General features: G+C 44.9%; 1 protein-coding gene across 2 annotated transcripts in view; it reads right to left on the bottom strand.

The window, feature by feature from the left end:
- Positions 1-14,921, bottom strand: part of LOC138365210 (peptide transporter family 1-like) — a 32,533-nt gene extending 17,612 nt beyond the window's left edge. Inside the window, exons 1-2 of one of the 2 annotated variants that reach the window (XM_069325445.1) lie at positions 11,997-14,921; positions 11,094-11,361 (exon numbers count right to left, since the gene is read on the bottom strand). In XM_069325445.1, coding sequence (XP_069181546.1) covers positions 11,094-11,342 — 249 coding nt within the window. In that variant the 5' untranslated portion in view covers positions 11,343-11,361; positions 11,997-14,921. Of the gene's footprint in view, positions 1-11,093 lie in introns of both variants that reach the window. The other variant, XM_069325446.1, reaches the window with a different exon arrangement.
- Positions 14,922-15,132: the final 211 nt, after the last annotated feature.

Here is a 15,132-nt window from a genome sequence, read left to right as displayed (position 1 = left end):
AAATATATATATAGTATCTTAGTGTCTGTGTTTATTTGTCACCATACTTTACGTAACAATAGAACCGTTACATTGGTGACCCAGTGAGTGAAAAAGAACACCTAGTCACAAACTAGATCTTCGCCATGGATTTATCTACCAGGTTTCCAGCATACAACGCAGATGAGCCAGAATTTTGGTTCATGCAGATGGAGGCTATTTTCGACCTTCACGAAATTTCGACTGAGAAAGCCCGATATGCCTGTACCCTGCCAACACTTACCTCGGAGGCTATGCACACTGCCTCCGCTGTCATCACCGGACACCAGGACGTACACTGCATTGAAGGCCGCTCTTCTACAGGCACCAATGAAACGCCGCATTCAACAAAGGGACCAACTCCTCACTGACAAAAGATTAGCAGACAAAACACCGGCTCAGCTTCTGCGGCATATTCAGTATGTGATGCATACTGCAACTGGCCCAGCCCCCAGCGAGATTGTGAGATCACTGTGGATACAACTCTGTCCAAAACACATTCAACCGGCCCTATTCAGTATGGCTGACGACACCCCATTAGCCCAGCTGGCTACACTGGCAGACCGGCTTCATACGACGTCTAATAACACTATATTGTCCCACCTCAGTGATACACAGCAGACTACAGACACCCAACAACTCGACGTCCTCCAGAACCGGCGTTTCGCCCACCCAGGGAAAACGTACCATGCGAATCCAGTATCAGTCTCTAGGCAACAGCGAGAACGTCGGGGAAAGCTTTGTTCTTACCACCAGAAGTTCGGACACCAAGCCCGCAACTGTAGGGCTCCTTGTTCCTGGTCGGGAAACTACTTCGGCGGGGACTGTTAACGGCCAGTGACCCCGCCATTTCAAACACTACACTGCTCTACATATCTGACGTCATAACCAAACGCCGTTTCCTCGTTGACACAGGTGCAGCAGCTAGTGTGTTGCCTCCCCCACTAGTCAAACCAACCCGTACTCCTGGTTTGGACTTACGAGCCGCCAATGGTACGTCCGTCCGTACATATGGGACCCGCGCCCTGGTTCTCGAGTTCGCCTCTCTGGGTCGCTTTACGTGGACTTTCCTCATAGCGGATGTGGAACAACCCATTCTTGGATGGGATTTCCTGCAACACCATCGACTTATGGTGGATCCCGCAGGTGTAGTACTTCGAGCCTCTCCTAGTACCTCTACACAAGTTAACATCGTCACCCCAGTCGCATCTACGGAACTTCAAGCACTCCTGGATGAATTCAAAGATGTGACCCAACCCGCCAGCCCTCGACCAGAGGTGCAACATACGATTACGCATCACATTACTACAACGGGAGCACCTACCTTCGCCAGACCACGCCGCCTGGCACCGGAACGACTGGCGGTAGCACGTGCTGAATTCAATAAACTACAGGAGGCGGGAATAATCCGTCCTTCGAAGAGTCCATGGGCTTCACCTCTCCATATGGTCCCGAAAACAGCCCCAGGGGAATGGCGCCCTTGCGGAGACTACAGGGCTCTCAACGTTCGCACTCTGCCGGATCGCTACCCAATACCACACATCCAGGATTTCTCACAGGGATTGAGCAACGCAACCGTTTTTTCGAAAATTGACCTTGTGCGGGCATTTTACCAGATCCCTGTGGAACCGGCAGACATTCCGAAAACAGCGATCACAACACCTTTTGGACTGTTTGAATTCGTCCGGATGCCGTTTGGTCTACGGAATGCAGCCCAGACATTCCAACGCTTCATCGACCAATTAGTTAAGGACCTTCCTTTTTGCTACGCCTACATTGACGATCTGCTGGTGGCCAGTAGATCACCAACAGAACATCTGCTACACCTCCGACTCCTTCTCACCCGTCTGCGCAACTTCGGCTTGCAGCTCAACTCCGAGAAGTGTATTTTCCATGTTCCAGAGCTGGATTTCTTGGGACACCGTGTGTCAGCAGCAGGGGTCCAACCACTAGAGAAGAAAATCGAGGCAATCAAGGAATTCCCGTGCCCATCTACTCCAAAGAAGTTGCAAGAATTTCTTGGTGTAGTGAATTTTTATCATCGATTCATCCCACATTGTTCGGACATCTTGCGACACTTATACGACCTCTTACGAGGTCGGAAACTCACGTCCCGTCTTCCGTTGGAGTGGACTCCCCAGGCAGAGACAGCATTCACCGACATAAAACACAAGCTGGCGGAATTCACCTTGCTCGCACACCCAGTGTCTGACGCTCCCACCAATCTATCTACCGACGCTTCAAACACAGCAATTGGTGCTGTACTACAACAGCTCGTTGAAGGAGAATGGCGCCCAATTGCATTCTTTTCAGCGCGCCTGTCACCCACTGAAGAGAAGTACAGCACTTTTGATAGGGAACTGCTCGCCATCTACTCAGCCATACAACATTTCCGGCACTTTCTCGAGGGGTGGAACTTCCACATCCTCACAGACCACAAACCTCTCACTTATGCGCTGGCGGCCAAGGGTGATGCTCACTCTCCTCGAGTAGCCAACCACCTGGGATTTATTTCCCAATTTACCTCGGATATCCGTCATGTCAAAGGAACTAATAATGTCATAGCCGATGCACTGTCTCGACCCACCATAAACCACGTCGTGACAAACCCAGCTCAGGTGGACTATTGTGTAATCAGTAAGGCCCAACGGGAAGACCCTGATCTGCAGCGATTACGAACATCTGACACAGTTCTCTGGTTCATCGAGATTCCCATGGAAGGTGGCGGAAGGATAATCTGTGACACCTCACGGACGGGAGCACTTAGGCCCTACATTCCTGCCCAGTTTCGCTGGAAAACGTTCTCAGTATTTCACTCCCTAGCACACCCAGGAGTACGTGCTTCCCAGAAACTACTAACGGAGCGTGTTGTATGGCCAGGAATCAATGCCGATGTTCGACGATGGACTCGCTCATGTCTCCAGTGCCAGCGAGCGAAAACACATCGTCACACAAAGAGCCCTCTTCAACAGTTTCCGTTACCTTCTGACCGTTTCGAGGTGGTGCATGTAGACATCGTTGGACCATTACCGTCGGCAAGAGGATATTCTTATCTACTCACCTGCATCGATCGATTCTCCAGATGGCCGGAAGCAATCCCATTAATCAACATCTCAGCTGAGTCAGTGGTCCAGGCTTTCCTCTCTGGATGGGTCGCCCGTTTTGGCAGCCCCTCTGTCATCATCACCGACCAAGGACGACAGTTCGAATCATATCTATGGAAGGAACTTATGGAATTCCTCGGCACCACACATAACCGAACCACAGCATACCACCCTGAGTCGAACGGAATGGTAGAACGCTTTCATAGACAACTAAAAGCTGCCCTAAGAGCTCAAGCACGCCCTGATGATTGCATCGACAACCTTCCATTAGTCTTGCTTGGCATCCGTTCGGCCACGAAGGAGGGCCGTGGATTCTCGGCAGCAGACTTAGTATACGGATCTAGCCTGCGGCTTCCGGGCGAATTCTTAACCCCAACGCCACTTATCACACCCCCAGACCCCACTTTTGTCCAGAAATTACGGGCGGCCATGACAAACATTCGGCCTACACCACCACGCCAACCGACAACTCGTGCTACATATGTGCCTCATGAGCTCCACACAACTGAACACGTGTTTGTAAGAGTCGACGCTGTTCGACGCCCTCTACAGTCACCTTACGAAGGACCATTTAAAGTGGTTTCTCGAACACCGAAGTTCTTCACCATTGAACGCCGAGGACAGCGGGTAAACATCTCCATCGATCGCCTTCAACCAGCACCCTGTGACGCTGCCCCAGACATCCCTCCAGAGACACATCCGCCGACTACGCAGTTCACTTTTCGACCACAGTTACCAGCAGCACCGCCACCTACGACAACGGACGATCCTGTACGACCTCTCACCCTACAACCCCAGTTACCAGCCGCACCACAACCTGATCCTGTGCGACCTCCCACCCTACGACCCCAGTTAGATGACAGCGAAGAGGAGGAAGTTAACTTTGATGGTTATGTAACGCGAGCAGGGCGTACAATTCGCCGACCAGCTAAGTTCCTTGATCAAGTATTTTTCCTTTCATCCCCTGGGAGGGGGAGTTCTGTAGCGAGTAGATTATCCCAATAATATACTCGCTCAAATGCATTGTTAATATTCCTGTCAATGCATTGTTAATATTCCTGAATGTCAATACGACATTCTCAAGTCGTACACAATCGACTTGAGAATGGTCCAGGACGGACCGAAACGTCGTCGTCCCTTCAATTTCTAGTGTGTGGTCTGGTCAACATTCCTGTCAACCTTTGGAGATGAATGAGGTGAGGCGTTGCCTGGGCAACACGGTGAGGTGTTGCCCGAGCATATAAGCAGCGGTGTAGCGAACATTGGCTAGTCTACTTTCAAGTGTGGTCTAGAGCAGACACTTGCGAGATACTGTACCGACGCTCAGTGCGCTCAACTCACACCAAAGTATCACCGGTGTACTTCTGTATATTCGACCAAATATATATATAGTATCTTAGTGTCTGTGTTTATTTGTCACCATACTTTACGTAACAATAAAACCGTTACACAAATTCACAATTCTCATTATACACAATCCTCACTACATGCAAACAGGCGAAGATCATTAGTATATATACTGAATACAATGAATCACGATCTTCACGCAAAGTATATTATGGTAAGGATCCACAATACACAATATGGTAAGGATCCACAATGCTTTGCAGTCTCCGTGGTGTAGTGGTAAGACACTCGCCTGGCGTTCCGCGAGCGCTATGTCATGGGTTCGTATCCTGGCCGGGGAGGATTTACTGGGCGCAATTCCTTAACTGTAGCCTCTGTTTAACGCAACAGTAAAATGTCTACTTGGATGAAAAAACGATTCTTCGCGGCAGGGGATCGTATTCCAGGGACCATAGGATTAAGGACGTGCCCGAAACGCTACGCGTACTAGTGGCTGTACAAGAATGTAACAACTCTTGTATATATCTAAAAAAAAAAAAAAAAAAAAAAAAAAAAAAAAAAAAAAAAAAACACGATCTTCACCTGGGGTCTCTGACCAGGAGACCTGGTCAGAGACCGGACCGCGGGGACCTTAACTCCCGGAATCATCGCAAGGAAAGGTAGTAGTAGTAGGCATCTATCAGTCTCAAGAGACAATGGCGTTGCGCTCTGGTTGTCGGTCTGGAGTGGCCTCTCCAGAGCGCAAAGGCAGAGTAGGTTGATACAGGGGAGAAGCTGTCACCCATGCAGCAGGTCCCCCTCTCCGCGGCAGCGAAAGTCTCCAATGGAAAGGCATACACCAATACGATTGGTTCCAGCGCCATCAATCCTACGTCAGACCTACCCCCAGATAGGTCTGGGGTAAACATACGAGGCTATACACACAATCCTCATTATACATGACCTTCCCCTTGGCTACGCCTGGCCAACTTCGTCAGTATACACGCCGACCACGAAAACAGGTTCGTATTGATATATAAGATGCAATTTGCTACCTTAATTCTACCTTGATTAAAGACCAAACACGTACACTTGTTTGTCTTGCCTGCCTTTCTCCTTATAATTCTGAGCGCGCTCCCTGATGCCGTCATTCCTTACCCCTACCTGATGTATACCTTGATAATCCCGGCTGTTGTTTATTGACAGTTACCCCGACTGCTCTTTACGGCAATCTTTTGGTGCTCTCACAACCATGGCTGGCAATGTTTATTGGTATGCTCAGATCCTGGTTCCCCATATCATGGTAACCCGGGTCCTGACTTTCCTGCTCATGTACATCTTACACAATACAATACAATACAATTTTATTTAGGTAAGGTACATACATACAATAAATATTTACAAGGATTGTTTAACTTATAGGTATAGCTAGTACATACAATGCCTAAAGCCACTATTACGCAAAGCGTTTCGGGCATGATAAACTTAAATGACAAGCTTAATACTAATTGAGCATAATGAGTAGAATGAAAACAAGAAATGAAAACATAGATGAAAAAGCAGCACAAATACAATTATGTCGACAAACAGCGCTCTTTAAAGAAAAAACAGACATTGGTTGACAATAGAAGGGTAAGGTAGGTTACAGGGAATTTATTAGGTATAGCTTCGCTTTTAACTTAAACTGGTTGAGAGAGGTACAGTCTTTAACATGGTTGGGAAGGTCATTCCACATTCTGGGCCCCTTGATTTGTAGAGCATTTCTAGTTTGATTAAGTCGTACTCTAGGAATATCAAAACTGTATTTATTTCTGGTGTGATGCTCATGGGTTCTGATACAACCTTCTATGAAGCTTTTGAGATCAGGATTGGCATTATAGTTTAGCGTTTTATATATGTATAATACACATGAGAGAATGTGCAGTGACTTAATGTCTAACATATTCAGAGATTTAAGTAGGGGTACCGAGTGGTGTCTGGGGCCAGAATTGGATATTGTCCTAATAGCAGCTTTGTGTTGAGTAATTAGAGGACGTAAGTGATTTTGGGTAGTAGAGCCCCAAGCACAAATACCATAGTTGAGATATGGATAGATAAGGGAGTAATAGAGAGTCACCAGGGCAGGGCGTGGTACATAATATCTGATCTTAGAAAGAATGCCCACAGTTTTTGAAACTTTTTTTGATATGTTTAGAATGTGTCCCTGGAAATTAAGCTTGTGGTCAATGAGAATGCCAAGGAATTTGCCATCTAATTTGTTACAAATTTGGGTATTGTTTATTTTGAGATTTATTTGATTAGAGGATTTATTGCCAAACAGAATATAAAAGGTTTTGTCAATGTTAAGGGTGAGTTTGTTGGCAGTTAGCCACAGATGGACTTTATTTAGCTCAGTATTTACTGTGGCATTTAGAGCAAGGGGATCAGGACTGGAGTAAATGAAGGTTGTGTCGTCAGCAAATAGAATTGGTTTGAGGTGTTGGGAGGCATTTGGAAGGTCATTAATGTAGATGAGAAAGAGGAGAGAGCCAAGTATGCTGCCCTGGGGAACACCAATGTTGATGGGTAGGGTGGGAGAAATTGTATTATTCACAGAAACATATTGGAGCCTGTCAGTAAGGTAGGATTTGAGGTATTGTAGGGAGTGTCCTCTGACTCCACAATGATGTAATTTAAGAAGAAGGTTTTGGTGGTTGACAGTGTCAAAAGCTTTACGCAGGTCCACAAACAACCCAACAGAGAACTCATTTTTATCAAGAGCTGTATGAATCGAGTTAAGCATACTAATAAGTGCATCGTTAGTGCTTTTTTTGGGTCTGAAGCCATATTGGCAAGGGCTAAGTATATTGAGTTTGGCTAGATATGAGTAAAGCTGCTTATAGATTAGTTTTTCAAAAATTTTTGACAAGTTTGGCAGGATAGATATAGGTCTGTAGTTGTTAACATCTGTGAGATTACCACATTTGTGGACAGGCGTTACTCTCGCTTTTTTTTAGAATATCTGGGAAGGTTTGGAGTTCAAGTGACTTGTTGAAGAGCAAAGCAATGGCAGGGGCTAAAGATCTGGAGGCTTTTTTGTAAATTAAAGTTGGTATCTCCTCAAGGGCACCAGACTTGGTTTTAAGGGAAAGGATTATCTCATTGACGTCAGTGGAATTAATAGGCTTTAGGTACAGAGACTGTGGATAGTTACCTGAAAGATAGTCATTAATGTCTGTACTGGAAGATGGAATATCATTTGCAAGGGATGAACCAATGGAAGAGAAGAACCTATTGAACTCAGTAGCAGAATCAGAGGCTGAAAGCTGACCATCGTTATTAGACAGGAGAGTCGGTTTGTTATTTAAAGACTTCTTTGATCCCAATATTTGAGAAATTGTTCTCCAAGTTTGTTTAATGTTGCTCTTTATTTGGGTAAATTTATCTTCATAGTATTTAGTTTTGGCTCGTCTAATTATCTTAGACAGCAATAATGAGTAATTCTTTGAGAATTCTTTGGAGACAATTCCTAACCTATACTTCTTCTCAAGGTCATGTTTTTTATTAATAGATTTAAGTATTCCCTTTGTAAGCCAGGGATTGTTAAGCCTTTTGGTTGTGACTTGTTTTGTAAGCATAGGACAGTGGGTATTATAAAGGCTAAGAGTTTTTTGAAGAAAAGATTGTACTGCAAGGTTGATGTCCACTATGTTACCTAACTATGTAGCCGTGGCAGTACTATCAGTGATTCTAGTAGGTCTAGTGATTAAGGGTATGAGGAAGCAGGAATTCATACAGTTGAGGAAGCTAACAGCAGTGGGGTGTTCAGGCTCGCATAGGTCAATATTAAAGTCCCCTGCGATAATTAGGTGGTTTTTGTTCAGTCTGTTATCAAGTATTAGATTTCTAAGGTTTGAGTTGAATTCGGACACATCAGTGTTAGGAATTCTATAAACTGCACCCACAGTCAGGACAGACTCGGCACCCTTGACTCTGAAGCTGGCGAAGATATACTCCCCATAGCAGTCTCTGGTTCTAATTTCTTTTAAGCATGTTAGTTCTTGGTGGTAGTAAAGAGCAGTGCCACCACCTCTCTGAATTTAACGACAGTTGTGAATTGCTGAGTAGTTAGGCATGTTAAAGAGCTGAGTAGTATCCTCTTTCAACCATGTTTCAGTAAGTATAATAAAAGAGAATTTGTTGTCAATAGCTTCAATCAAGGCACTAACATCATCGAAGTGTTTACCTAGGGATCTAACGTTCAAATTGATTACAGAGATATTGTGATTATGAGTTAATACATTGTTTACATCATGTGCTGCAAAATATCTGCAATTTAGATCATTAAAGTGATAATTGTCATAGATAGTGGATAAGAGGTTAAGTTCAGGGTCTATACTTGTCTGCATAAAAAAAGCTGATTGCAGGAAAAACAAGGGAAGAAAGGCAAATAACAAGGTAGAAATAAGCTATAAAATAGGGAAAAAGATGTACACAATACAGAACAAAGCAAACTCAAAAGGGGCTTACAGGGGTACAATGGAGTAAGGGAGTATGGCTAGGCTAGGCAACCTAGGTAATAAATGAGATTAACGAAAAAACATATAAACATGGACTATACAAAACACAAGATATAGAAATACAAAACAAAAATATAAACAAGACTAAGCAATACAAAAACAAATTGAGCAAAAATGAAAAATGAGGTAGATAGCTTACAAGTACTCTCAGGTACACTGTAAGTAACAATTTGCAATTTGAGATACAGGCAAAGCCAGGGGTACAATGGAGTAAGGGAGCATGGCGAGGCTAGGCAACCTAGGTAATAAATGGAATCAAAGAAAAGTTGAATAATAAACATAGGCAAATTTAAGCTAATGATTATTAATTATAAATAGTTCAGTTATGACTGTATAATTAATAAGACCTGAAGAACTATTTATGCACTCAATTAAAAAATTTCAGTAAATGACTAGTTAAGAGCAAGTTAAAAATTAAGTCAGAAAATGAAACAATGAGACTTAGGAAACCTAGCCCCACTAGTTGACAGGGGGTTAATTAAGTTAATTCACTGGGAGTGATAATGAGCTGAGACAGACCACATTGGGAGAGGAAAGTGTTGAGGTTCCTCCTTCCATCGCAGTAGCACCAATTTCCCTCTCCCATCAATTGCAACCCACCAACCACCAATTGCCACCCATTTAGCATCAAATACCACCTATACCGCTTCCTACATTTCTCCTTGGAACTCAGTCACTCTTGTCTGCCATCTTCCCTTCACCAGCCCCCAAGCCAAACAATTTCCACTCCACCAAAGTGAAACCCCCAGCTCAATGCCACACAGACATCCAACACCCTGTTCCCTTTCGACGGGGGAGGGAATTGTGCCCAACCACTTAGACGGTCGGGGATTGACGCCGACCTGCATGAAGCGAGTCCGTCGCTCTACCGTCCACCACAAATGGTTGGGCTGGAAGTTGAGAAAATAAGCAAAAGAACGTGGAAAAAATATAGAGAACACAGAGCAGAAGGAAATCACAATGTATACACAGAGTCCAGAAATGATTACACAGAAACCAGAGAGAGGCAGAGAAACAGTATAAGAATGACTATGAATTCAGTGCTAAGTCCCAGCCAAAATTGTTGTGTAGCAACATCAAGAGGAAGATGACTGCGAACAACCAGGTTATCAGACTTGTAAAACATAAGGAAGTAATGCTACGAATGATGAGAAACTTAACATCAGTTTTTAAGAAGTATTCAAGCTGGAACCTGATTTTGCCACTACAGTTAAGAGTCCAAACCGAATGGGGACTTCCACAGGAAAGCCTCACTGAAATTATAATGACGACCAGATGAAGTAAGGACGCAATTACAGTTTCTGAACGTGACGAAAGCTGTAAGACCAGACGAAATATTCCCATTGACTCTAAAAAGAGGCAACTGAAGCAATTGTGCAACACCCCCCCTTGCTATAATATTAATTCTTTGTCAAAAACAGGAAAACATCCTGATTGCTGGAAGATACCTAATGTGGTACGACTCTGCATTCTATACTATAAAGGCAGAAACCGTTATACTATAGCACCTTATCACTGACGAGTATCCCCAGCCACTTACTAGAGAGACTGATCGGAAGCAGGTTAATCGAACATTTAAAACAGATAAATTTTGTCTCAAAACACCAGCACGGATTTTGTAAAGCTAAATCCTGCTTGACAAATTTGCTGCAGTTCTGCAGTAAGGAGACAGAAATGAAATAAGAGAGAGAAGGTTGGGTATACTGTATATTCCTTGATTATCAGAAAACATTTGATAATGTCCCATACAAGAGACGCCTTCATATCAATGTTTGCAGATGATGCAAAGTGAATGAGGAGAATCATTAGGGGGCGCGCAGGGGGACACAGGTGGAAACTTATTAACTAATTGAGTCACAAACACTAGAAAGAATTTTTTCAGTGTCCGGGTAGTTAGAAAATGGAATGCACTAGGCAGCAGTGTGGTGGAGGATGACAACACACACAGTTTCAAATGTAGATATAAGAGCCCAACAGGCTCAGCAATCTTTACACCAGTTGATTGACGGTTGAGAGACGGACCAAAGAGCCAAAGCTCAATCCACGCAAGCACAACACGGGGAGTATACACACACACCCGACCCACCTTGCCCAGATAGACATCGGCCAGGATGGCGCCGGCAATGGGCGCGAGATAGACGAGGCCTTCCATGATGGCCGTGACCGTCGTGGCCGAGGAGGAGGTGAAGCCCAACATCCGCTGCATGTAGAACACAGCACCGCCGAAGAGCCCGTAGTAGACGAGGCGCTCGAGCAGGTAGGACACCAGGATGACTATGGCCCCTCGAGGGTAGGCCATCATGACCGCCCTGCCAGACCTCCTTCCATACGCCATGACGCCTCTCTTACTTCACCTGTTTCAGTATAAACACAATTAAAAACCATAATGAAGGATGCCTGGATTTTTTCTTATTTTAAACATTGTGAGAGAAGCCTATGCTAAACTTGCATAATTTCAAAATAACTTTTAAATACATGGATGAAAGGGGATACTTTGCAAAAATTGACGAGATTTGTGAAACTGACATCGGAGTTCGCAGTAGTTGTATGGTAGCCATATCTAAAAAGATACATACACAAAATATAAAGGGTAAAAAGACAAGCCACCAAACGGCTTCCAGACCAAAAGCCCACAAGAGCTATGAGCTTGAGGCGCAAAACAGGCACAAGCCAGGAATGAGAAGGTAAAGAGATATAATCACAACATAAAACCCCTCACAGGAATCGAAAAATTTACCAAAGTGGGATTATTAAAACTTGAGACTTCTGGAATAAGAGGCCACAGACTAAAGCTTAGAAAGCAACAGTGTCGAAAAGGTATGCAAAAGTTCTGCTTTGCGAACAGAGTTGTAGAAGGTTGCAACAATTTAAGGGATGCCTATACAACCTCAAGCTCATATGCAAAAATATCGACATGATAACAACGACCTCTGCACATTCAGAGATGACATGTTACTGTATAAAATACGAACAGTAATGGTGAGCTTACCAGAGTGAACAACTGTGGTGGGGAGGAGCTGCGGTACCCACCGTGTTCAGGTCCACACTGACCCCAGTAGCATCAGTAACAGCCAGCCGCCCAACAGTTGTGGTGGGGAGGCTGGCTGTTACTTTAACATAGATATTAATATCATCTACAGATTTGATGATGAAGTTTGTAATATCCTATTCTCTGTCATTCACGTATGTGACAGAAAACTATTCCACTCACCACATTTCTCCCGTCAGCTTAATAATAATAATCATAAAAATAATTTATATTGATAGAAAAACACATAAATTTTATACATGATACAGTTGAGAACTCGTTGGTAAACACTGTACATTATAAAAGTCACTAATACACAGTTTTGGGCACAATGTAAACCTGCCCATCCTCCTGTTTAGATAGTACCTCTCGTAATTATATGGACTGTCGTACATATATTGACGTAAAGGACAATTAGAGAGAATTTGGTACTAATACCTTTATTGGGCCTGGAAAAAATCAAGCTAAAACCAAACTTAAATATTCTTAGGACTAATATAGCACTTTGTTACTTGGTTGAAACAGGGGGAGGCCTTAAAGGCCTTGTTAGGCCTTAAATAGCGTGTATTAGGCCTAGGGTGGTTAGGTTTTATTAGCAAAATATATACAAAACCTTTCCCGATTTGTCCAAATTCAATAGTACCAAATTCTACTTTATAATTGTCCATTACGTCAATATATGTATGATGGTCCACATCGTTACTATTAGTATTATTAAAACAGTGGGTTTCGAGCGGGAAGGAGCACCATGGACTGTCTTCTCAGCATGGAACATTGAATAATGGGCAATAATCGCCGGAGGAGGCTGCTTCTTGCAGCTTTCTTTGACATCCAGAGTGTGTCTGACTCTGCATCACACACTGCTGTCCTTCAGGGCTTGGCTCGACTAGGACTCTCAGGTTCCGCAATAAGATGATTTCAAAACTATCTAGAGTGTCGTCTTTTGGAGTGGCGATGGGTGGTGTCGTCCCTTCGTCCTGCCCGGTCACCCATAGTGTTCCCCACGGAGCGATACTCACCCCACTCCCATTGTCCATCATTCTCTCTGATCTTCCAGTTTTCTGTAGTGCACAGGTTTTAGGTTAGGCAGATGACTTATAGGCTTGTGGAGATGGTGCCATTCTTCTGGAGGCGCAGTTTCCTGCGGCAGGCGGAGTATGCGCTCTCTGCAAATGTGATGGGGAAGAGGCTCTCAATCAGTCTGAAGAAGACTTGCAGGTGGACCTGGACCTGGACCTGCTTACAGGCTCAACTGGTGGTGACTATCGGGGGTCGTCGTCTCCCGGTCGCCACGGATCACAGGTGGCTAGGAGTGGTTGTTGATGGCCCTCGGCTATCGTAAAAGCGTCACGTAGCTTCCTTGGGGGAGGGGGGGCGGGCTCCTATCTGCACCACATCACCATCATGAAGCGGCTTTCCGGGATGGCATGGGGGGTTTCGCAGGTGTCCCTCTCTCTTAGTTCTCTATAAGGCCTTCCTATGTAGTAGGATCATGTATGAGATTAAAGGTTATGGTTCGGCGGCTCCATCGGTCTTAGCGCAGCTTTATTCTTTCCAAAATGGTGCCCTTCGCTCTGCGCTTGGGGTTATGCCCTTCTTGCCTATGCCTCTCCATGCAAAGTCGGGAGTTTGGCCACTGCGATTTGGACGCCTTCTAGTCCTTTGTCGACGACTCCAACGGATAGTGCGTCTCCCAGCTGCACTTTTGCTTACTCGCTTGCAGTCCGATGAACACTTGTGGGATGTGCCGGCGGGACGTTTCAGGCGCCGTCATCTGTCTTTCGTAGTCTGAGCCTTTGACGCTTATTCAGAGTTTTCCGTTCCAGTCCCAGAACCCGTCCCTGGTTTGGTTATCAGTGTTTCGGTGAACGTTTTCATGCCTCCTTGCCGGAAGAAGGATTTAGAGGGTCTAGACCCTTCGATATTCCCTGACCTGCGTGCTTTATACCAAGGATACCTGAAGGTTTACACAGATGGGTCCCATGTTAATCAGTTGCCGACAACCTCGGCGGCTGCTTTCTACGCTCCTTTTTCCTTGTATCAGACATGGAAGTTTTCTCCTGATCATTCGTGCCTGGCTGGGGAACTTCGCAATTTTGCTCGTATTAAGACGCCTCCATCACGTTTCCGGGCCCTCATTGGTTGTCTTCTACGTGGACTGTCTTCCAGCCCTGTGTCTGATATCATTTCAGCGTGCGCCGGTCCACCATCATACGGTGGCACAGATCCGTGGGAAATTGCTGTCTTACTCAGGTTTCCCGGGTTGGTCAGTCTCTGCACTGGTTTCCATCTTATGCCGGGTTTCATGGCAATGAGAAGGTAGATGAAGTAGGGGATTGGTGTATGCTCACCATGAAGTTACACAGGTACTTCTGGATCTAAAAAAGACTCTGTAACATCTTCAAGCAGCCTGCCTCACGGCTTGGGTGGAGGAGATGTTGACTCTCCTTATGGTTTCTCTGGGTTGCCTCCGATAGAGTGCCTCTCCCCGTCCTCAGGCCCGTCAACAGACGCATCTTCTTGACATGACCCTTACTCGCCTTCGGATAAGGTAAACCTCTCTGGGTGCGCATCTCCATCGTCTTTAAGTTGGTGGATTCCCCCTACTGTCAGTGATGTTCGAACCAGGAGGATACTGTGGAACATCTATTTCTCCATTGCCCACGGTTTCACAGTGCACGTCAGACTACAGTGCTGTCTGTAGGCTGCATATTCCTTGCCTCACGGTTCCCATTCTCCTTGATAGAGCGGCTGCAGAAGATGAGGACGTCCATTATGGCAACCTTCTCTATACCTTTCACTTTATTGGACACGTCTGTCAACAGTAGAGACTTTAGGGTTACCATCCCTCTCCGCACTTTTCTGGTATCGTGCAGCTGGGGCGCATCCGAGTCCTCGATCGTCATCGCCCCTATTATCAACAACAACAGTACTATCAAAACAGGAGGATGGGCTGATGTAAACATAATTTGGATATTTATTTACATGTATAATTGGGTAATACTTAAAACTAAACAGAAAGTTAGTTTACCTATAGGAGTTGTTAAAGATATTTAGCAAATGATTCACAATTTCAAAGTGATATTTAGAAACTGTA

This window comes from Procambarus clarkii, chromosome 16, assembly GCF_040958095.1.
Source record: "Procambarus clarkii isolate CNS0578487 chromosome 16, FALCON_Pclarkii_2.0, whole genome shotgun sequence".
NCBI classification, from domain to species: Eukaryota; Metazoa; Arthropoda; class Malacostraca; order Decapoda; family Cambaridae; genus Procambarus; species Procambarus clarkii.
The sequence above is the reverse complement of the archived record's forward strand: the minus strand, read 5'-3'. Positions and strand labels throughout refer to the sequence as shown.